General features: G+C 37.1%; 4 protein-coding genes across 6 annotated transcripts; 2 read left to right on the plus strand and 2 right to left on the minus strand.

The window, feature by feature from the left end:
* Positions 1-333: 333 nt before the first annotated feature.
* On the plus strand, positions 334-4,213 carry LOC132190986 (ATP synthase subunit beta, mitochondrial). The gene is made up of 9 exons (XM_059606011.1): positions 334-879; positions 1,704-1,779; positions 1,891-1,979; positions 2,107-2,224; positions 2,311-2,414; positions 2,527-2,685; positions 2,792-3,016; positions 3,113-3,424; positions 3,801-4,213. Exons 1-9 carry the CDS (start codon positions 397-399, stop codon positions 3,912-3,914), a joined length of 1,680 nt encoding a protein of 559 aa, XP_059461994.1. The 5' UTR covers positions 334-396; the 3' UTR covers positions 3,915-4,213.
* Positions 4,214-4,889: 676 nt separating this feature from the next.
* On the plus strand, positions 4,890-12,444 carry LOC132168228 (fruit protein pKIWI502). The gene is made up of 6 exons (XM_059579351.1): positions 4,890-5,851; positions 7,999-8,098; positions 8,199-8,294; positions 8,382-8,462; positions 12,074-12,144; positions 12,319-12,444. Exons 1-5 carry the CDS (start codon positions 5,286-5,288, stop codon positions 12,134-12,136), a joined length of 906 nt encoding a protein of 301 aa, XP_059435334.1. The 5' UTR covers positions 4,890-5,285; the 3' UTR covers positions 12,137-12,144; positions 12,319-12,444.
* A 1,464-nt stretch (positions 12,445-13,908) lies between these two features.
* LOC132167642 (uncharacterized) lies at positions 13,909-17,065 on the minus strand. Of its 2 annotated transcripts, none has more exons than XM_059578652.1 (3): positions 16,951-17,065; positions 16,347-16,433; positions 13,909-15,370 (listed from the first exon to the last, which is right to left on the minus strand). In XM_059578652.1, exon 3 carries the CDS (start codon positions 15,343-15,345, stop codon positions 14,278-14,280), a length of 1,068 nt encoding a protein of 355 aa, XP_059434635.1. In that variant the 5' UTR covers positions 15,346-15,370; positions 16,347-16,433; positions 16,951-17,065; the 3' UTR covers positions 13,909-14,277. The 2 variants fall into 2 exon arrangements, with proteins under 2 accessions (XP_059434635.1, XP_059434634.1); XM_059578651.1 differs by having other exon boundaries at positions 13,909-15,404.
* Positions 17,066-19,791: 2,726 nt separating this feature from the next.
* LOC132166537 (protein EIN6 ENHANCER) lies at positions 19,792-21,832 on the minus strand. 2 transcript variants are annotated; one of them, XM_059577379.1, is made up of 4 exons: positions 21,757-21,832; positions 21,298-21,484; positions 20,863-20,930; positions 19,792-20,134 (listed from the first exon to the last, which is right to left on the minus strand). In XM_059577379.1, the coding sequence occupies exons 2-4, from the start codon at positions 21,470-21,472 to the stop codon at positions 20,003-20,005; spliced, it is 375 nt and encodes a 124-aa protein (XP_059433362.1). In that variant the 5' UTR covers positions 21,473-21,484; positions 21,757-21,832; the 3' UTR covers positions 19,792-20,002. The 2 variants fall into 2 exon arrangements, with proteins under 2 accessions (XP_059433362.1, XP_059433353.1); XM_059577370.1 differs by lacking the exon at positions 21,757-21,832 and adding an exon at positions 21,609-21,750.
* Positions 21,833-23,945: the final 2,113 nt, after the last annotated feature.

Consider the following 23,945-nt stretch of genomic DNA (forward strand, 5'->3'; position numbering starts at 1 on the left):
GGCGTTTGACTAATCGTTCATGTTTTACCTACTTTAGTGGAGTGAACGTAAGAGGGTATAAAGGTCTTTTTGTCCAGAATGATCATTTATCATTTACCATTCTATTATTTTGCCGAGGGGGTCACAAGCAAATTTAACAACCTTAAACGACATCGTTTCAACTCCAGTCTCAGATTTGAGAAGCACACGCCGGACCTGGCGCAGGTTCCCCCCACATTGGCAAATGGCAATATCAAACGATAAAAAGAAGGAAATGACACGAGGAAAAAAAAAAAAAAGTAAAAAAAAAAACCCCAATATTCCCATTTTAGCCACATAGCTGTACATATAGTCGCACAGCCAGAGTCCACAAACCCTAGCATTTCTCTCTCTCTCTCTCTCTGAAGCTCGAACACAATGGCTTCTCGAAAACTCTTATCCTCGCTGATCCGATCGTCGGCGCGGCGATCTTCTTCCAGATCGTCGATCTCAAGCCCTTGCCCTAGGCTCGCTTCCCCGTCGCCCACAAGCCGCGCGTCACCGTACGGCTACCTCCTGACGCGCGTGGCCCAGTACGCGACTTCGGCTGCGGCGGCCTCCCCGCCGGCCCCTTCGTCTTCGCCAACGGGAGCTGGGAAGAGCGGGAAGATCACCGACGAGTTCACCGGAGCGGGTTCGATCGGACAGGTGTGCCAGGTGATTGGTGCCGTGGTGGACGTGAGGTTCCAGGAAGGGCTTCCGCCGATCCTGACGGCGCTTGAGGTGCTGGACAACTCGATCCGGCTAGTGCTGGAGGTGGCGCAGCACTTGGGGGGGAACACTGTCCGCACCATCGCTATGGATGGGACCGAAGGGTTGGTCAGAGGGCAGCGCGTGCTCAACACCGGTTCTCCTATCACCGTGAGTTTCGTTTCTTTAGCTTCCTTGAGCTAATGCTTCTATTTGAAGAGATTTAGTGAGAAATGTTAGGGATTTTGGCGCTTATATACATGGAAATGAGCTGACCTTTGGTTGATTTTCTGATCTGTAGCAACAGATCTTGCTATGTCTCGTAGATCTTGGTGTTGTTTTTCCTTTTGTGCTGAGAAAATGTGGGAAAGCAAAACTTATGTTTTCGATCGACTTCCCAAATTGAAAACCGTTAGGCCAAGGATTCCGAAACTAACATTTTGTTCTCTTGAAACAGAAAACATAAACAGTTAAAATTGGTTTTCTCATCTGTTTTATCAACAACCAAAACGAGGATTCTTTTGTCAGTGTTATAATGGGAAATGGGTGTCGGTGTTGTTCTTTTGATATGGATCAAGGGTTTTATATGGTGCATTAATTTGTAAGTGGTATTCAAGCAATGGTGATGCTGATTGCTTTTTACAGTTAACATTTTTTTTACTTAGATTTCAAACTATGCTCTCGCGTGTTGCGTATTAATATTCTGCTATTATCATGAGTGTTAGCCACTGGAATTCCACCAGTTCGCAGTCACTTTACGGAGCTTACATAAGGATATTTACATTGGTTTGGAACAGGAATTGTACGATGTTACCTTTTTATGGGTGTTCTGATTTTATGTAGTATCCGTGTTCTGATTTGTTTTTGTGCAAAATTTGGTAGTCTGTTTTGTGGCTATCCACGTTTCGTTTGTTTGTCTATTTATCAAGTTATTTTTGTCACTTAGATAACTTTTTTATTTCCATTGCCTGATTTGTTCATCATATGCCTTTTAGGTTCCTGTTGGTAGAGCTACTCTTGGCCGTATCATGAATGTTATTGGAGAGCCTATCGACGAGAGGGGCGAACTCAGTAAGAAATATATAAATATTCCAATGTCGAATAGTTCATCAGTTGCTGGTTGTTGTTTGTTACCCATTTGATGTAAATTTTCTGACAATTTCATTGGGATTACTTCAACAGAAACCGATCACTTTTTGCCCATTCATAGAGAAGCTCCAGCATTTGTTGAGCAGGCAACTGAACAACAAATCCTTGTTACTGGAATTAAGGTATTTTCTCTCCCCACTTCTATTCTAAAACCTGGATTCTTGTGTAAATTTAAAGTTGGATCAAGTGTGTGACAACAGTGATGCAATAACAGTTTCAATTTTTTCTTACGTTATTTTTTATCTTCAGGTTGTTGATCTTCTTGCACCATACCAAAGAGGTGGTAAGATTGGGCTGTTTGGAGGTGCTGGTGTAGGAAAAACGGTGCTCATCATGGAACTTATAAACAATGTTGCCAAAGCTCATGGTTGGTTTTACTCAATTACACATCTCAGGCACTGTTTGTTAATTGATTATACTTTTTAAATTGACTTCACCTGTACTCTTTGATAGGTGGTTTCTCTGTGTTTGCTGGTGTTGGAGAACGCACTCGAGAGGGCAATGACTTGTACAGGGAAATGATGGAGAGTGGTGTCATTAAGCTTGGTGATAAACAGGTTAATATCATGCATTTCACGTTTCTTAAAATTGTTTCTTGGTCCCGCAAACATTATTCTTTGAATTTTATTTTTTATTCTTATACTTGAACTGCATTATTTCCATCTTCAGGCTGAGAGCAAATGTGCTCTTGTCTATGGTCAAATGAATGAGCCCCCTGGTGCTCGTGCTCGTGTTGGTCTTACTGGTCTGACTGTGGCTGAACATTTCCGTGATGCCGAGGGGCAGGACGTGCTTCTTTTCATTGACAACATTTTCCGTTTTACCCAAGTAAGCTTACTTGTCAAGGAACCTTCCCACTCTAAGAATTAACTTTGCATCATGCAATTCATCTTGCTAATGCCATCCTCTTTTTTCTTTCTGGTCCATCCTGCAGGCTAACTCTGAGGTGTCTGCTTTGCTTGGGCGTATTCCATCTGCTGTCGGTTACCAGCCAACTTTGGCTACGGATCTTGGAGGCCTTCAAGAGCGTATTACAACCACCAAGAAAGGTTCCATTACTTCTGTCCAAGCTATCTATGTGCCTGCTGATGACTTGACAGATCCAGCTCCTGCTACAACCTTTGCTCACTTGGATGCCACAACTGTGTTGTCCCGACAGGTTTGTCCATGTTTCATGAATTAGTAAAAGTTCTTATGGAATCCTTATTGCCCATGATATTGTCTAAGCACCTCTTTGTTTCTCTAATGTGAATAGATCTCCGAGCTTGGTATCTATCCTGCTGTTGATCCTTTAGATTCTACATCTCGTATGCTCTCTCCTCACATTTTGGGTGAGGAACACTACAATACCGCTCGTGGGGTACAGAAGGTTCTTCAGAACTACAAGAATCTGCAAGATATCATTGCTATTTTGGGAATGGATGAGCTTAGTGAAGATGACAAGCTAACTGTTGCCCGTGCACGTAAAATTCAGAAGTTCTTGAGCCAGCCTTTCCATGTTGCTGAAGTGTTCACTGGTGCTCCTGGCAAGTATGTGGATTTGAAAGAGGGCGTTACCAGCTTCCAGGTACTTCCCTCATCCTCTTTCTTGCTTCAAATGATGGAGAATAATCCTCTTATAGCTCCATTTATAGTTTGCATGGTTGATTATGAAGTTCAGGAAAGTTCATCATGTCTTGACTATCCATCTAAGTAGGGTTTATATATATTAATGTTTATGCCAATTGAGCTTTTAGGATTTGAATGTGTTGGAAGGATTTTAGTTATGGAGCGAAGCAATTGTTCATAAAATGATCTATCAATCTTTTATTTAATTTTTTAATTAAACAAATATCAGTCCTACATGTGGGGGCATTCACATGGCACACTATATTTCGTAATCAGGAGGTAACACTGACCGTGCTATTCACTCATCGGAGTTTTTGTTGTTTTATGGTTGACAGGGAGTGTTGGATGGAAAATACGATGACCTTTCAGAACAGTCGTTTTACATGGTTGGAGGGATTGAGGAGGTCATTGCCAAGGCAGAGAAGTTTGCCAAGGAGTCTGCAGCCTAGTTGTACCCCCGTCTCTCTTGTTTTACCTTCTCTTGATAATTGCGAAAACCAATAATTTAGGTGGTGTTGGCGGATGCCAACAACAGGATATTTCATTTTTTGAGAACGAATGTATCAGGATTTTCCATTTCTGTTTTAATCATATTGCAGAGTGTGAAAGAGAAATGGAGCGGATGGCCTGCCCCTTTTTTTGCTTCTTGTTTAATAAGGGAAAAGAAAGCAGACATGTATATTTTTACCTTTGTGTTTTCACAACATTGAAACGTGTTAATGTTAAATCCTTGTTTCATGTGGAATTACTATAGACGCCAATGCTGACCGTGGCCTCCTGGACTTGCATCGAAAATTTGAAATTTCTTACTTGTCCGCCAAATTTTGACATGAAGTTTGTAGCATTGACTTGGCTAATTGGCAATGCGACATGATCAATATATTGAGCATTGGTACTGATCCTAGGCTGAATTGCAGGGGCAGCAACTTAATTAACCCGTTTGCTCGATTTTATGTAACCATTCTTTATCGTATGGCACTGTCTCTACAATGGGATCCAGATCTTTTATAGTCCATTTTGGTTCGGAGAGTATCTATTTTGGTTTGGAGTGGATCATGTTCCCTCTACAAAGTCATTTTTGCAACTCAAATGATAAAAATGCGCAATAATTGTAGCTTCATTGTAAAAAGAATAATGCCTTTTTTTCTTTGAAGTTAAATATTCCTCATGAGAAGATGTGGAGAACTAGATTTCGTGTCTTCGAGATAGCAAGATTCGTCGGGTCGGCGCTCCACCCTTCAGAAATTTAAGTATTGACTTTGACTACCAGTAGGTAAGTTTTTGAAGGACGAATCTGCGAAACCATGGCCAAACAGTATTCGCTGACCGGTCCATTTTAACTTCTGCAGTTAAGGGAAAATTTCATGGAACATGAGTTACTTGATCAACCTTTGCTCTTCAACAGACAAAGAAATCCAAAATCTCCTCTAGTGTTCAAAAATGCACGAGCTGAGATCTTCTACAATTGGAGCACTTCGAGAGAAGGGCTGCCCGAAATGAAGGATTCCGACAACTCGAGCTGTCCAAATTGCAGAGGATCCTCACTCAACCGGAACAAATGTTACTGCAATTTGAGTGATTTCCAAGCATTCTACGGCTATGAATCTTTCTAGTTACTTATCCTCCAGATTTCCAGGATCAACTAGACTCACGACACGTGGACACCCTCGCGCCTCTGCCGCTAATACGCACTCCCTGCGCATTGTATCACACGCCACCTCATCACCACCCGGCACACCTACCTTAGGGCCTGCTCTCCCTAGTCCCCGCCACGAAGACCAAAGCTTATATACTCCCTCTACAACTGACCACCAAAAGCCATGTCCGTTGCTCTCTCTCCAACGCGCCACTCTCTAGCGCCCTCTCTTCCCCATGCGTACTTTAGCCAGCCCCTCCCTCCCATGTCTATCCTACGCCGACTCAACCCCCGCCAGCTAAAGCTCCACCAACACCACCGCCGCCGATTCGCCACCGTCGCTGCCGCGGCTGTACGTCAGGACACAACAATCTGGACCCAAGCGCCGCTCTCCGAGATCGAGCCCGCCGCCGAGTCCCTCTTCCACGTGACCATCGACGTCTCCGACGCGGCCGACCTCGTCGCGTCCCACACGTGCGCCGGGCAGTACCTCCAGCTCCGAGTACCCGACGTCGACAAGCCTTCCTTCCTGGCCATCGCGTCCCCGCCCTCGTTCGCGGCGGCGCGCGGTGCGTTCGAGTTCCTAGTGAAGAGCGTGGCCGGCTCCACCGCCGAGCTACTCTGTGGCTTGAAGAAAGGCGATGTGGTTGAGCTCAGTCAGGTTATGGGGCGAGGGTTCGATGTCGACCTCATCGAACCGCCCGAGGCTTATCCTACGGTTCTGATTTTCGCCACCGGATCGGGAATTAGGTCAGGTTTCTGAATTTTAATTTTCTCTTTATTTTCTGTTCGGTTGCTGGGAAAAAAGTTAGAACTCGAAAGGACTTATAAAACGGTCCTTTTCGTTTTATAATTTTCTGTTATGTTAGCTTTGCTCACCGAAAGGAATGAGAATTTTCAACTCGTATGCGTAAAATGGTTGTGATATTTGAATGTAATCTCCGAAAAAAATGGAAAATTCATCCAGTAGAGCTACATAGCCCTGATTAGTTTACTTTGTGAGATAGAGTGTGATTTTGGCTTCTGGGTGTCTAAATTTGTCAAAACAAATAAAAGGGGAAACAATTTATATTACCTCCTGCAGACTAAACTTTAGGAAGCTTTTGTGTTTTATGGCCTAACCGCTGGGGTTAAAGCGTGTTTTCTCCAAATAAAAAGTTACAGACTTAAAAGCTCGGTTTGTGAATTGTGATTATGCATTTCTGAGAGATCTAGTGGAACATAGTTTCTTGACTGTTTTTTTATTACGGTAAGTGTCTTGGCAATATCTCTGAGTTCGTTTGATATGGGATGAATGTTGACCAAGTTCACTTCGTATTGGGAGGTTTAGTCAAACTATTGTTTCAATTTGATTGATGAGATCCAAAAACAGTTGAATTGGGAACTTTCTTTATGGTTTAAATGTTGCAGAAGACGTCTAAGTGAGAAATTAGATACTTGGATTGTGCAATTTGTGCTTGAAGGAAAAAAATCATTGATTCAGCTTTTCCCTTTATTGTTTTCATTGTAAATTCTAAATAAGGCCTTGATATTTGGTGCTTTATGTGGTAAAATTTTCTAATTGTATTTGGGCTACGCCATTTTGGGCTTTTAATAAATTGCATCGACTTATAAAAAAATAAAATCTAATTGTACTATCTAGGCAGTAGTTCTGCTTGTCCAAACTAGTAATCATCCCTTGTTATTAAAATGCATTTAGGTGCCTGTTAAGGGTTCTGGAATATCTTGTAGATCATGTTTTCTGTTAAAATTCAGGATGTTTCTATCTTATTTTCGTTGATGTAACTTTAGAGTGTATAATAATTAAGGGTACAAGGTACAATGGGTAACCTCTTGAGCCAGTATTCACTGTGTATGATGACTAAGTGTAGATTGGTAGAATAACTCCTACGTAGACCTTGAGGTGGTTTAGTGTTGATGATATCTAAGTGTAGATTTGGAAGCTTTCATGCACAAGCATGATATCTCAATTTTCCAGGTCCTACTCTTCTCGTAATGTTTAGATGTTTAGAACATGTTCTTGTAGCCAATCTGAACTAGAATATTTGCCATATCCGCTTGTTCAACTGCTCCTTATTTTTGAGATTTTATGCTTTTTCTTCAAGTGATATGGAAATTGGTTTAGATAGTACTATCGAATACAGCATGGGTAGTTATGAGGGTATACCTTTTTCCCTATGCTTTGCACCAGAACCGTTTGAGTTTGAGAAAATGTGACTTCTGAAGACTGCTGTTGTCTTGTGGAAAGTATTATGGAATTTTTTTTTTTTACTTATATAAAAAAATCCATGGATTTAATTTCGTGAAAGATCATATTCGGTATCTAAAACCTGTTTAATTACTCTGAATAAGCTTTTTCAATGATTATCACTAAACAAACTTGAATTTGAATTTTCCAGTTGAAGAGCAGAAGTCCTTTGTGTCACCTTCTCTTTAGCAAAGTAGCGTGCCTTTGGCAAAGGATTCCAGTTTTTACCTTATTGCATGAGCCTCATTATCTATAATGCGGAATGCAAACTAAATATAGCTTCTTTAATTAATTTGCTGATACTATCAATGATTTACCTTTTAACATGAAGGTTCAGAGTTTGATCAGATGTTTGGTATTCTCTTAAATGTATATTGTCCATTTGATTGTAATTTTTTTGCATTTTGCCAATCTCCAGTCCATAGCTAATAATTTGACTAGATATCTCAAAAGTAAATCTTTGTTTCTAGTCTATAATGGTTAAGTGTTTGTATTCTATATGTTCATTAATGTAATAGCGCATGAAAGGATCATTCAGCTAGCAACTTAATGTACTGTTCCTTGATCCCCTTATATGCCAATGTTTGTGGATTTGTGCATGTCCACTTCCTTGTCATTTACTAATTTCTCTTGATTTTCTCATATTCAGTCCAATCCGATCTCTCATTGAGTCAGGATTTGGCGCTTCTAAGAGATCTGATGTGAAGCTTTATTATGGGGCTAGAAACCTTAAGCGAATGGCTTATCAGGTGTGCTTATTATTACTATCACAAATGTATTTTGTAGAATCAGCTAAGCTAGTCCACCTATGGAAGCTGATTTTAAAACTTGTGCTTCTTCCTCTTGTAGGAGAGATTTAAAGATTGGGAATCTTCTGGTGTTAAGATTGTACCTGTATTATCCCAACCAGATGACAGTTGGACGGGTGCAAGTGGCTATGTACAGGTAGAGTGAGCTCGTGAGCAATTGAGCTTTGGTCTTGTTTGTCACCAAGAGTCAACCCAATAATTCCCTGCATGATTGCTTTTTCAGGCTGCTTTCACTAGAGCGAAGCAAATTTACAGCCCCAAGTCTGCTTGTGCTGTGCTCTGTGGGCAGAAACAGATGACTGAGGTTTGCCACTCTTCTAGTTCAAATTCTTTTATTTGTTACTTTCTTCATCTCAAAATAGATAATAACCCTTTTAGGGTTGCCTCAAAATACATGAAACCTTCCAAAAGAAGAAGTTCGTAATTCTTCAATTTTCTATATTATCTTCACCTTCTCTCACAAGGAAAACAAGATTCTTATGGTTAATTGCATTGTCACAATGTGGGCTTTCACATATTAGTTTTGACCTTCATATTTGTCGACATCTGCTTTTTCGGTAGTTCCATAGTATAGAACTATCAGGATCACGACTATCAGAATAGATTTATGACCTCTTTCAGTTGTTCTATTAATCACTTGACGTTGATGAATGACTTACACCTTCGGCTAAAAAATAGTGGGATAAAAAAATACATTTAATAAGAAAAGCCCAGAAAAATGTTATTGCTCTAAATTTACAACATAATATTACCATGATTTTTTATGACTATCAGGTTCGCGACTATCATAATACATTTATGACCTCTTTCAGTTGTTCTTATTAATCACTTAACGTTGATGAATGACTTACACCTTCTGCTACGAATAGTGGGATAAAAAAATACATTTAATAAGAAAAGCCCAGAAAAATGTTATTGCTATAAATTTACAGCATAGTATTACCATGATTTGTTTCTCCAGTTTACAAAGAATCTCATATGGAATGTTTGAATTTGACAATGTGTCATCTACTTTTTGTGATAATTATTTTTACAGTTTAGAGTTGAAATCCTAGGGATAACAGGGATTACAATAAAAAAAAGGGAAATTTCATTATAACTCCTTGAGTTTTCGCACGATTTCAATTTACTCCCTGGGTTTTTCTTGTATCTCATTTCACTTCTTCCATCCAAAACTTCTTTTATGTCCCCATAAACAATTGTGTTATGTCGCATGCCACATGTTAAAATATCATTTTTAATATATATATATATATAAACAAAAATGTTGTAGGGGTTGTCTACCACGGCCACCCCAACCGAGGGTGGCTTTCGTGGCCACCCCTACAGAGGTGGCTCCATGCGAGGTTGGGGTTAGAAAAGGAGCTAGCTTTGTTGTACTTACTCTTGGCTAATCTTGGTTCTAGGTAGCTAGGTAGATAGGAATATTTTTGCGGTTCTGGTATGTCTTGGCTGTGGACCCCCTCTACCTTTTGATGGGGCAGAGTGGGGATTCGTTGTTGGTTCAAAATACTACATATGAGAACAGAATGCTGATTTTAGACTAGGTTGAATTAAAATTAACTGTTCAGAGCCTCATCTGCCATACTGATGTAGTTAACAGCCCTTTGGGGCTTCATCAATGACTTCAAACCTTGTACCTTCTTGTATCGATGACTTCGATAGTTTGGTTGTAGAATATGTTGTCCATGAAATCAAGAAATACGACTATAGTGGTGTTTGTAGGACGTTTTTTAGTGGATTTGTGTTTGTAGGATGTTTTTTATTTTTTATTTTTTGATATGGTGTTTGTAGGATGTTATGCATGCATTTCATTTCAATGAAGGGAAAATCCAAAAATGGAAGTTTATGTCTCCTTTAACATTTATAGAAGCCTTTATTGGGCTATTGTATATGTTCCTAACTTTCCCTCCGGGAATCTGGTAGATCTGATTTGTTTTCTAGACTGTAGTAGCAGTTAGGGTCTCAACTCTCTTGTATACTCTTCGTGTACAAGGGTTTTGCTCTTTTTTCAATAAAATTCTTATTATTCATAAATAAATAAATAAAACATTTATAGAAGGCTTAGAAGCCTTGTGTGCTTTTGTGTGTGTGATACTCTGCTTGGGCGGCACTAATTTTGAGAATCTTATAGCCTTTATTGATATTAATATAGCAACCTTCATGATAGATATCTTTATGGGCCCTAGACATAATCATCAATACTGATATTATAAACCAGGGATATAGTTAAGGTGCTTAATGTCCAAAATCTATGGGTATTCTTATAAGGAGTAAATAGCCAAAATGCACGAAATATATGGTGGTTGGATTATTGAACATCAGGTTTCATGTCATTAAGACCTAGAAATCTTTTGAGGCCAACAGCTGCTGCGATTGAGATGCTCTGAAAAATATAACATGGGTTGTATTTCTAGGGTCTCTCTAAGCCAATGACAAAAATTGTATGGCGGGTGTTTTTACTCAAAAAGATCTGGCTATAGAAAGGTGACCCTAGAATTCTACTGAGTGTTGCACACTTATGGAGTCCTGTACTTGGTGTATCCAAATAATTTGTATGGCGAGTTGCAACATATTAGCAGATTGCTATGGGAAGGGGGATTACTTCGACTATATGGGTAAAAATCTTGAAATGGATTAGATGATAGTTAACCAGTAATACACACCACAGGTTACCATATGGGTAAAATCTTGAAATGGATTAGATAGAGTTAACCAGTTGTACACATCACAATTTATAAACTGAACTTGCTTTCCTACTGTATGGGTGTTGTGTTCTCAAAAGGGTTTAGATAATTATTGTCTAAGCTGCTAAATGTGACAACTATGTTAGTAATATAGTGTTAAAATAAGGTTCTGTTTGACAAAATTTGGTGGATCCCTTCGAGAAAAGGGAAGTTCGATGTTAAATCATTCTACAACGTCTTGGTAAGCAAAGAAGCAAGTCCTTTTTCTTAGAAGAGTATATGGGGCACCAAGGCTCCTTCGAGAGTGGCTTTCTTTACTTGGACGGCGGTGTTAGGGAAGATTCTCACAATTGATAATCTCAGAAAAAGGAATATCATCGTGATCAATAGATGTTGATGGGGAGACTATTGATCATCTTTTCCTTCATTGTGAGATTGCTCGTTCCTTATGGCAGGCCATCTTCAGTCGTTTTGGGTTGTCTTGGGTAATGTCTAGCAAGGTGGCAGGCCAGCTTGCTTGTTGGTGGACGGGAGGTCGATCTAGGAGTGCTGTTGTGTGGAAAATGGTCCCTCTATGCATTATGTGGTGCCTTTGGTTAGAAATGAACGAGAGATGCTTTGAGGATTCTGAGAGGTCATTGTAGGAGCTCATGGCCTTCTTTTTCCATACTCTTTATACTTGGACAGCGGCTTGGCTTGCTCCTATAGTTATTAGCTATCTTGATTTTTTTGTTCTTTTTTCTTCTAGCTAGTCGTTTCCCTTGTATACCCCCTGTGTACTAGGGTTGCGCCCCTCTGCGCTTTTGATATATAAACATTACTTATAAAAAAAAAAAAAAAAAGGTTCTGTTTGAAGATGATGGGTGTAGTTTCCCTTAAACTTACGTTGTAGGTGGCTTATTTCAATAATTACATTTGGAAATCTTTCTGCTGTTTGGATTTGACACTATCCAGGATCCGTTCTTATAACAAGTCTTCTACTTTATTTTCATTGCTTATGGCCCTTATGTTATTCACTTGTTCTTCTTGATCCGTGTCTATTTGCAAATAATGATATACTTGTTTTGTACTTGTAGTGGCATATGAAAGAGAGACATAATACGCTCAATGATGCCATCATATCATCATCATCCTTTGATCTGACAACAGTCATCATGTCATCATCATCGTCATCAAACTTCAATGTTTAACAGTAACACTACTAATGTCTGCTTTTTTTTTTTCTCAGGAAATCACCTCAATTCTTGTAGCAGATGGGGTGTCAAGTGAGAAGATACTAAAGAACTTCTGACAAACCAGGTGGAATTCATACTGTTGTATTATTATTGAGCAACAGCTAGTGATTTATTTGGCCCCTCCGATGAATATTATCTCGGCTTGGCATCGAAAAATAAAACCAATCTTGGGGTTTTTGAGCATGTGTGGGCTATAGAGATCCTGATGTTCTTCCATTGTGTGGCTTGTACTTTGTAGCAATCTATATTGGGGAGGCATGTCCCACGCAATGAACTTGAGCTGACCTGAAGAAAGGACAACTTGAGAATGAGATGGTGAACATTGGGAAGAGGTTCGACCTAATCTATCTTTGTGTTTAAGCCCCACTGCTATTATGTCTTTGCCCCTGTTGTCGCGTGGACCATGCTGCATTGCCAATTGATTTAAATTGGTTATCAAATGCGTTTCCTTTAATATTTTATGTGCCAAGATTAAATCCCAAATTAGTGCAAAGTTTCTCTCTAAATTGGGTTGAAGGAATTTCTTCAAACTTAGTCTATTAAATTGACATGTGTCTAAAATAAATGTAATTCTTAGATGGATTATTAATTCTCATAGGTATTTTAGACACATGTCAGTTTAATAATAGACTGAGTTTGAAGAAATTTTTTCAATCCAACTTTGTTCATTTCTTAATATAACGTTACCAAATAATGGAATTTATCATAAACAATATGCTGATGAACAAATTAATATATTAACAAAAAAAAAAAGGATAATAAAATTCATGCAATATGACTCTTTTTAAGCGTGAACAATAATAATCAAAGAAACAATTTATTCTGACAGACAAAAGTAAAACATCTCGCGTGAAGGACAATAATTCAAGTATCCGAACTGTGGTCTGAAGGTCTATAAAAGGGTCTACCCGAATCTCAAAGGACAAAAGAAATCAAAATTCCATGTTCTTATTTTCAAAGTTTGCATTTGCTAATTTCAAGCACATTCCAAGCTTTTTTTTATTTATTAGAGAATTTCAATTACTGGGTTTCAATTTAATTTAATGTATATCATAGCCTTCCCTAATAAAAGTGTAAGTTCATTATTCATCAGCATAATTCTTTAGTACTCACTACTCACTAAAACTTGGCTGATAAAAGAAGCCAATCGCCAAAGTGATTGGGCTGGTCACTGAGATCACTAGTTGAAAAATGCCAAATTCACACATCTAAAGAGTACAAAGACGATGCCAAAAAGAATTATAAATCCTCAAATAGAGCCCTAAAAGGAGTAGGATAAAGGAGTCATACGATGTTCGCGATAAACATTAACCCTAACCCACTTATTGTAGGACAAGAAGTACCAGTCTCCCCCCCCCCAACGCTGAGTCGCAACTCTTCCTGTAGAAACCTCTTTCAACTGATTTAAGTGATTCAGTTAGTAGGAAAGAAAGTAAGAAAGTCAGATGCTTCAAGTGATTCAGTCAGTAGGAAAGAAAGTAAAAAAGTCAGATGCCTCTCCTGCTGGCCGAAACATTTCCTTTGAATAGATGCGGTTCTCCCCATAATAATAAGAGTGAGCACTCACTCTTATTATGATGCCCACCCAATTTTGTTGCAAAATCTCACTTAACACACGCACAAAGCGATCATAATACCTTTAGAAAATCTCAAATAAAGGGAGAAGATCAGACGACGAACTACCGCGGACGGCACCATAGAAGCTAGAGATGGGGGTCACCGAACTCAAGAGGACCAGTAACCAGACCATATGAAGGACGGTGCAATTAGTCAAGTCAGCGGAGATCGTGCCCAATCAACTTCGAAGCTGCTAAAACTCAACATCAGGTATCATGTCAACAGACCAAAGAGAGACAATTTTATAAAACACGAAGATCAAACAGCAACAGATTGGTTTAGAAATAGGTTAGGGATCTTGAATTACTAATCAAGTTCAAAAACGGGAATTTCAGCACAAATAACACGCAGTTTGCTGCTGTCTGCATTAAAATACCGATAAATCTGCCAAATGAAACACAAAGCAAAGCAAGGAAAATGGCAAATGATAATAATGTGGTTAATTGATCAACCCCGTTAGCAGAAATCTCCCTATTTGTCGCCATCATGAGCAGCATTATCGTTCTCAATCTTGCCCGAATCCTCTTTATACTTTCCATTAGGTTCTGCTTGGGGCGAATGATTTTATACATCGTCTGAGTTATGGCACCGATGTTTGTGGTGGTGGTGGCCACAAATCTTGTGCCTTTGCTTGTCTACCCGCTTGTTCATGGTTGTCATCTGACAACTTTCCGATAGATTCACTCCTTCTGTGGCCACTTGAATCAGATTTCTTCGAGTCCACACTATGTGATCGTCTATGACGTTTATGGTGCTTTGCATGGTTTCTTCTCCCGAAGTCACCATTTTCCTCGTCACTTGAAGAATCTGAAGCACCACACTCAGGCAGGCGATGACGTTTGTGGTGCTTTGCATGATGACTTCTCCTTCTACTAATGCCATCATCCTTCTCACCAGAAGAATCTGAAACGTTAGATTCCAATCTCCTATGGTGCTTGTGTCGCTTTGCATGGCCTCTCCTCTTGATTGCCTCCCGATCATCATCACTTAAACCATCAGCACTAGAATCTGATCTCAAATCAGGATGCCTGTGCCTTCTGTGGTTTGGCTTCTTTCTCTTCCTATCTTCATCAGAGCCACTCTCATATTCATTGTCGCTATCGTCATTTGAAGTATTAGTTTCCGAATGCCTGTGGTGTTTATGGCGCTTTGTATGGCTTCTCCTTTTGATTGCCTCACCATCATCGTCACTTGAAGAACCATCATCATCAGAATCAGATCTTGATTCATGATGCCTATGCCTACGGTGGTTTCGTTTCTTTCTCTTCCAATCTTCATCAGAGCCACACCCATATTCGTCAAGGCTATCATCATTTGAGCTAGAGGATTGTCTCTTCGGCTTTCGCTTGGATTTCTTCTCCTTCTTCTTTTCATTGTCACCACCTGAGTCAGAGTGGGCATGCTTCCTGTGCCTCTTGTGGGTTTTTTTATTTGACTTTCTTCCCCCATCACTGCTGTCACTATCAGAATCGGACATGGATCTTCTTTTATGCTTTGCAGCCTTCAGCTTCCTCTCTTTAGCTTCGGCATCAGCCTTTGCCTTGGCAGCGGCTTCCAGCTTCTGCTCCCATTTCAAAGGGGCTTCTTTCTTCTCCAAAGCTCTCTTCTTTTTCTCTTCGACCAATTGGATGAACCTCTTGGCGTCCATTCAGAAATAAAAACCAGCTCAAAACCTGCATGTTGGTATGATGATGACCAGAAGTACATCTCAAAGAAGAGAAAAAACAATGTTAGTTCCTCCATCATCAAATCATAGGCTTTATAAAATAACACATGCATGTAACAAATAAAAACACTTTAATATTCTTCTTAATCAATTATACAAATAATATATTCAACTAATATGTAATGTAATACATCAATGGTCGAGTTAAAAGTTATTATGTTCATATCCCTGCTCACAATAGTCCTCTTTTTTCTAATTTCCCTAGAGTTTCTGGATTTGTGTTCTTCTTAGTTGGGTGTCTCAATTGTATACCTCCTGTGTACTTAAGTTACGCCCTCTATGCTTTCTAATAAGATTGAATTACTTATAAAAAATGAGTAATGCTATACATTGCCTCATTATCCAATTAATCTCCCAATGTAACTCAGTCTCATAAACTTTCAAAAAGGTAATGAATGCATTCCTAAAGATTTTAGAAACCAAGAATCCAAAAACAAGATTTTTGTGAATGAATGCTAGAATTCATTCAACATCATTTTCAATTTTTCCAAAATATAACATGCCCAGAAAAATTATTTCATGCCCACATTACAAAATCAACAAAAGCTAAATACCTCTAGCCTTCTTACATCCACCATCATTAGTATTTCCATCTCTTGCACTCACATACTGAGTATTTCATTTCTAAATTCTTGAAAAATACCAAGTCCTATACAAAGATTCAATCACATAGAACAGTCCAACAATTCTCGAGTGTAACTTCAAATTATTATATCCTTTTAAAATATAGATTAAAATGAATTGAAAAAAATATGCCACTCCGTGCCCCCCATGATTTACCATAAACTCAAAAGCATAATATACACCGGTTTCTGTCCAAAATGTACTGTGCATATATCCAACGAAAATATCAAACAAAAAAGAACAATCCTAATTAACAAAAAAGGACCAAAAGCAAACAAATATGGTTCGGCTTTCTTTACCTTATGTGCAGAAGAGCACTACCCAAAACGAAGATCAACTTGGAAGTCCAAAACTAGAAGCCTTATTCCAAACTAAACAACACAAATCTGTAAAAGGAAAAAAATAAAGACAGTATAGGTCAGGCAACACGACTACAATCATAATCTGAAGTACAACAAAAACTCTAATCATCAAAACCCCAACAAATACAGAAAAATCGATACCCTGTTTGGATGCCGAGAAAACAAATAGGAAAAAATAAAAAAGAACCCAACAAAGCTCAATCTGAGAAATATAGTAGTTTTTCCAGTCCAGATATTCTGTTTCTTTCAGCCCCCAATATAGAAAAGAATATATATATATATATATATATATATTCGTTCTTTTCCTTTTTCCCTTTAAGGAACCAAGCATCAAGTGAAACGAGACCTAATACATCTTTATTTATATCTTTCTTTTTGACGTTGTGTTCCTCCAACAACACATCAGGAGCCCCCCACAACCAAACCGCCAATTTAACAAAGCAAAACCTAGACCTTCAGATCAACAAATTCCGGAGACACTATTAATTAAAAAAACACACAAATTACAGAGAAAGGCGTGCCTAGAACCGAAATCTCGTACCTGAATCGGAGAATAAGCGAAGACAGAGGAGATCGGAGAGAGGTAGCCGGCTTGCTTTCGGGCTTCAGCTAGGGCTCGATTTTCCCAAATCCTACTCTTCCCTCAAGAAATTTCTTCTATCTCGTGATTTGGTGTATATATAGCCGAACTTCGTACGCCAACTCTTGTCTTTTTTTTTTCGGTAAAAGGTCGGTGCACGCTGATTGGGCCTGGGAGCCGACTTGGCTGATAATGTTATATGACGTAATCCGCTTTTCATTGTAAAATAAATAATAACAAATAAAAAAATAAAAAACGAAAAAGAAAAAAAGAATAGGAGCATTTTAATTCTTTTGTGTGGGCTAAAAATAAATCAAACAAGCATTTCTTTTCTGGAAAAATAAATAAATGAGGAGTGATTAAAATAAGGTGGGGGAGAACTCACGAAGATGTCGCATATCTTTTTTTTAATGATAAAATTCACTTAACTTTCTAAAATTATCACCATATTTTGGGGTGAAATGACGGTTACAATTAGCGGTTAGTGGCTAAAATCGCTATCTGCAACCGCCTAAGTGGTTAACCGCTTGGTTAGCAGTTAACCACATCCGAATAACCGTTTTTTTACTAACCGGTTTTTTTTTTTTTTTTGCCGGTTTTGGGGCTCACTTTAAACAATTTTTCTTTTCCTTTTCATGGTCATTTTAGCATTAAAAATTGCTATATACCAAAATCATTATTGATCACTTTCTACGAATCTATACAACATATAATACAAATAAAATTACAGCAATTTTTGTAGATCATTACTTCACTTGTAGTCTTATACACAACATACAAATAAATATATATAATAAAACTATATATATTATATGAAATATACAAATAAATATATATATATATATATATATATATATATAAAAGTTAGCGGTTTCAAAAACTCAATAACCGCTAACCGCTTAGGGGTTTTTAATAACTGCTTTCAAAAGCGGTTAGCAATTCTAAATTTTTACCCCTAACCACATTGATAATCATCCTCAAACTATCAATTGCGACAATTACCCCTCAAAGTATCCTCTATTCCTCTCCATTTCAAATGGAAATGGATATGAGTCATTTAGTGAAAAATGTGTAAAAATTGAGACAAAATTACTCTCATCTTTTAAGAGAAAGACAATTATGTCCCGTCATTTTGCCTAAACTGTTCCTCTCCATTTCATTTGAGGATCCGTCCCCCTCCCCCTTCAAATTACCAAAAATTGACAATATGCACCCAATGCTAGCAAAATAACAAAATTACTCTTATAAAAATTTCAATAAGACAAAAATATTCTATAAATTTAAAAAATAATAATAATTTTTTTTTAAGAAAAATTTTAATTTTAAAAAAAATTGAAAAACTATATATATAATTTAAACAATTGAAAAAAAAAAAAAAAAAAAACAATGGGTGGCAAGGGGCAATAGAGCCACCCCCAAGTGCCAGGGGTGGCCAAGCCACCCCTGGAGGGTGGATCGGCCACCACTGACTCTAATAGGGGTGGTTGAGCCACCCCCCGTAAACAGCTTGTAGGTAGCTTGGCCACCCCAAAAACTGTTAGGGGGTGACTCGGCCACCCCAAAAAACATCTTGCCACCCCGAAAATGGCTAGGGGGTGGCCAAGCCACCCTTAGAAACATCTTGGGGGTGACTCGGCCACCCCGGGAAACTGGCTCGGGGGTGGCCGATCCACCCCCTAGTGGGTGGTCGGACCATCCCCAGTTACCTAGGGGTGGTCCAGCACCCCTTATGTTTTTTTTTAAAAAAATAATAATTTGCTTTTTCTTTATTTATTTTTCATAAATTTAGTATTTTTTATCTTTATTTTAATAAGGGTAATTTTGTCATTTTGCTAACATTATGAGACATATTGTCAATTTTTGATAGTTTAGGAGAGACATTATTGTAATTGATAGTTTAAGGGGGAGATTGTCAATGTGGTGGTAGGTTGAGGAGATTAAGCAGACTTTACCATTTTTTAATCAAATTGGGAATGAGTTATAATGGATCAAAATACCCCAAAAAAAAAAAAAAAATGTGAGCTTCTCAACCACATACCCTAAAACAAAAATAAACATGCACGAAGAACAAACCAAACTCGGTCTCCTTTTAAATCCATGATGCTTCGCCGACTTTTACATGAAATCATGCGTCCAAGATTGTTAAGAACTTAAAAATGTATGTTTTAGCTATGGATTTGATTAATGATATAGTTCACTTGGCATATTATAAAAATTATTTAAATATATGATTGGTTACGGATTCAATTAGTTTTGTAGTTTGCAAAGACAGTTATTTGTGACGATATTTTTTTTTATAAGATATTATTTTTTAGTAAGAGTAATATTATATTCTCCATCCTTATTCCGTTATTATCTTATCTTACTATGCTGATGTGATATTGTCAATCCATCATTAGATTTTTTTTTTTATTATTTCTTTTAATGATAGCTTACCTAAGGGTGGACCATGTTAACATAGTAAGATAATAACGGATATTAATGTAGTATATATCATTTCAACAATATTTGTTTAAAGATGGTTTCTTCTTATAATGGTTAAACTTATTTCTTTTGTTGGTAACAAGAACCCTACTAATACAACAGGAAAAATTACGGCGGCGAAACAAATGATTACAATACAGCTTATAATCTATTAATTTTGATCAATTATTTCTTTTCAAGCTGCAAAGGAATTATAACATAGGTCGATAAGAACAAGCTGAAAATGGAAACACAAATTGTAATACACAATGTGCACATCACAACATAGACAGGAGATGTGCATGAAGAAACTTTTTCTATTGAGCTGGAGAAGCAAACTATCAAAACAAAAATCAATTACCCAGATAGTTTATAATCTAACCAAATAATAGATTCCATTCTTTTGTCCTTCCATACAAATTTCAGCAAGCAGATCAGGGGTATCCTACAACAATATAATTTCTGAACACATCCTCTATATTCCACAATATTAATTTTGGATGGAAAGAAAAAAAATGGAAAAACATGACTGTCTACTGAATAGTCCAAGTTACTTGAGAACTACTGCTGCGTTTCTCAGAGCCAGATACCTTTGCACATACTCATTAGGAAGTGACCTTACGAGCTTAAAAACCTCAGCATTTGCATAACGGAGATTGGTCCTGGGATCAAAGTAAGGTGCCTGCATAATACACGAGTAATTACTTACTGCACAGAACAAAGAAGGTGATATACCAAAGTGAAAAATGAAATTCAGGAACTGATGGATTTCAACATTGGCAATTGCTATTGAGTAATGTTAGGGACCATCTTTTTATTTTCCCAAAGTCGATGTGACTTTTAATCACCATTGAATTTAAGATGGATCACTATTGCATTTTGATCTAATGATGATTCTAAAAGCCACATCAATTTTTGGAGGATAAAAAGATGGTCCCTAGTATTACTCATTGCTATTAATATGTTCCTACTGTCAATGCATCCGAATAAAGTCTATAGGCAACACAGGTGCTATAATTGTTATTGCCTGTAGATTAACAAACAACATATAAAGGGCCGGAGGGGTAAGAGCTTAATTTCTAACTGATCCAAGTTAACTCAGCAACCTAAAATGTAGAGTACCAGCTTAGGGAAAATCAGAATGTGGAAGAACAATAATCCCTAGTCCTACGATTTCTAGCTTTAAAGAAAGACCTAAAACAAAATGGGTGAGGAGGGGCAAGAGGTTCTACTCTAATCATTGATTAAAATTAGCGAGAGCTAATAGAATGGAACTGAGTTCGGTAGAAAAAGAAAAAAAATTAACAGCCGGATCCAATCAACCATATAGATGAGTAAACCCTTAAACAGTGGGATCTAAATAAATAAGACACCTATAAATCAACACATCTTATCAAGAGAGCCACATACCTCATTTCCTGTTATATCGCAGATTTTCTTGCATGGATGCATAGAAGGTGGTGTCTCAATATTAACATCTGAAGAATAGGTGACAACAAGGGGTCAAAGCTCATAAGTGACAACTAGGAGGAAATCTTCATGCAATGTGTGAATCTACAAAGCTAAATTTTTTTTGTCCTACCTTCATTTTTGTTCAATCTGCTAAACAAATTAACGAATCCCATACTCTTTCCATCTCTTCTCTGATAAGAAACTCATGCATCATTTAACCCATCACAGGCTTCCCATTTACTTTCAGTCAATCAGTTTAGCAGTTACAATCCACACTCGATACATTTTTTACTTCCACTTCACAATATTCTCAAAATTCTTTATGGTAGTTAATAATATGAGTTTGTATCTGTACATAGAAGAAAGTTGATAAAAGGGGTTCTAAGTACTTACAATTGGGTTCATCAGGAGGGTAATTCTGGTAATTCTCGGCCTGAAGGATCTGCTTGAGATGTTTCCAGTGCCTGCCTCTGGATTGGCCTTTCGGGTACTTCTCGTACATTTGAATTCGCTTGAAACTGAGGTGAGTTGGCAACACAAGCTCTGCGTTCACCACTTCCGGCTCCATCTTCCTCTTCTTCTGCATATAAACCAAACCGAACCACACAAATAAATTTCCATATGAAAATAGAATAAGCAAAGTTTATTATTTGAAAGAATAGCAAAATTATTCTGTAACATTTGTTTGTGCAAAGTAGACACACCTAAGAAACCCTAACCATTAGGGGAAAACGGGAAGTGAGGAAGTGAGACAGGAAGACGGGAGATCCCCACTTGATACGAAGCATTTCACAGGAATTTTATGCAACAAAAATTATCGAGAAATGGGTGGCGAGGATCGAAATCTCGTACCTGAATCGGAGAAGGCGGGATCGGAGAGAGGTGGTAGGCTTGCTTTTGGGCTTCGGCTAGGGCAAGGCTTTCCCAAATCCTACGATAATTGGGCCTGGGCCTGGGAGCTAACTTGGTTTATAATGTTATTATGAAGTAGTAAAATAAAGAATAGTAATTCGATTTTCATTCTAAAATAAAGAATACAGGATTAAAAAGTAAAATAAAGAAGTCAGAGTAGCCAGTAGGAGTATTTGAATTCTTTTGGGTGGGCTAAAAACTAATCAAACAAGCTCTGACAAAAAAAATTTAAAAGAGAAGAATGAGCTATGATATTATTCATCCCAATGATTAATGATTAATGATTAATATAAGGGGTTTATAAAGAATCATCTATAAATAATATTAAATATTTTTCATATAAACTTTTTATTTCTTTTTAATGATTTGATGGGTGGTGTCCTTTAACTTTCTATTTTATTTTATTTTTTATTTTTTTTTTATCAATTTCCAATCACAAATTCACACGTGGTAAAAGGTTGTAAAAAAACTATTAAGTCTAATTTAAAAAAAATAAAATTATATATTAAAAATAAAGTAATTCTATAAATTATTTCACTATGCTAACGTGATATTATCAATTAATTTATTTTAACAAAGGCTGATCCAAAAGTTATTTGGCACTACTATAGTCTATACTAATATAATGAAATAGTTGTAGGATAAAAGTGTAGTTTATAACTGCAACCGTCTAGGCGGTTAACGCTTATTTTACCGGCGGTTAATAGTTATTTAATCCAATAATCGGCAGTTTTATAACCATTTATATATATATATATATGAGCTTTTTAAGTGTTTTGGACCTTAAATTTGCCTATTTTTTGGACTTATTTTAAGGGTTTAAGGCCAAAAAGTTCCCAAAAAAATAAAATAAAATGCACACATGCTTTTTTTAGGCCAGCCAATGTATTTGAATAAGGCTTAGCCCAAAACATCACATATCACATTATATATTTTACATACATATTCATAAATAGTCCTAATCTATTAATCCAAATACAAATGAAAAAAAAAAATATATATATATATATATATATATATATGAAGGCGGCCCTACCTCCTAAAACCGCTAACCGCAACCGCCCTAAGTGGTTAGCGATTTTTAATAACCGCCTACCAAAGGCGTTAGTAGTTAACGGTTAGCGATTAGCGAGGTGATTATAACCGCACCATTTGAGCAGCCCTAGTTTATAGCATTACTAAACCAAAAAAGTGAGGTTGAATAATGTAATGCGGAAAATGCTATAATTTTTACATTTTTTTATCTCACTTTGCTTATGTGGTATTATCAACCACCTATTGTTAAACAAAACAAAAAAAAAAAAAAATGATATATAGCTAGGTCAACAAATGAATAAAGCCACTTAGGAACATACGGGGATCTAGTTAGGATAAGCTCAGCTTAGGAATGGTTTGTTTATTAAATAAATTGAGTTTGAACAAAAATTCATGCTCATTAATTAAAGGAACCGAACTCTTATAATCTTGAATAGCTTTATTTTTATTATTTTATAATATTTATTTTATCTTTGTAACGAGAACACATTAATAATTTAAAAAGATAAAAATTGATGTAATAGGTACAATTTGAATTATTATAATTGTATGTTTTGACATAAATATATGTATGTTTGCGTGTATATGAAAGTTATGTAGATGTGTGTTTATGTTTGTAATGAATGTATATACATATTATAAGATACATATTTTATAAACACGATTAGATCGTTTAAGATTATATTTAATTTATCTGATTACTCAAATAATAATTTGTAACAATAATTAAATAACCAATAATAAGTATGAATTTACAGAAGAAAAAAAATCACGACATTTACTTTATATATAAAATGAATAAGTTAATTGTAGTTTGTGAACAAATCTGAACTCATTCGAAAATAAATAAATAGAACTTAAACAGATTATCTAACTCAATAATAAGTTAAAACTCAACTATTGTTTGAAAGAAATTAAATTAATAGAACTTGAACATTCATTACTCGGTTCAACTCGACTAGGCTAATAATATGATACTATTCTGTATATTGGGCCGGGCCATCCACACCCATTGACTTGTTTCGACCCGGCCTGATTAATCAGTTAACTTCTCCAATAAGAAAAACGCGAGGAACTGAGAGCACACATGCCAG

Source organism: Corylus avellana, chromosome ca1 (assembly GCF_901000735.1).
Source record: "Corylus avellana chromosome ca1, CavTom2PMs-1.0".
In the NCBI taxonomy this organism is placed as follows: Eukaryota; Viridiplantae; Streptophyta; class Magnoliopsida; order Fagales; family Betulaceae; genus Corylus; species Corylus avellana.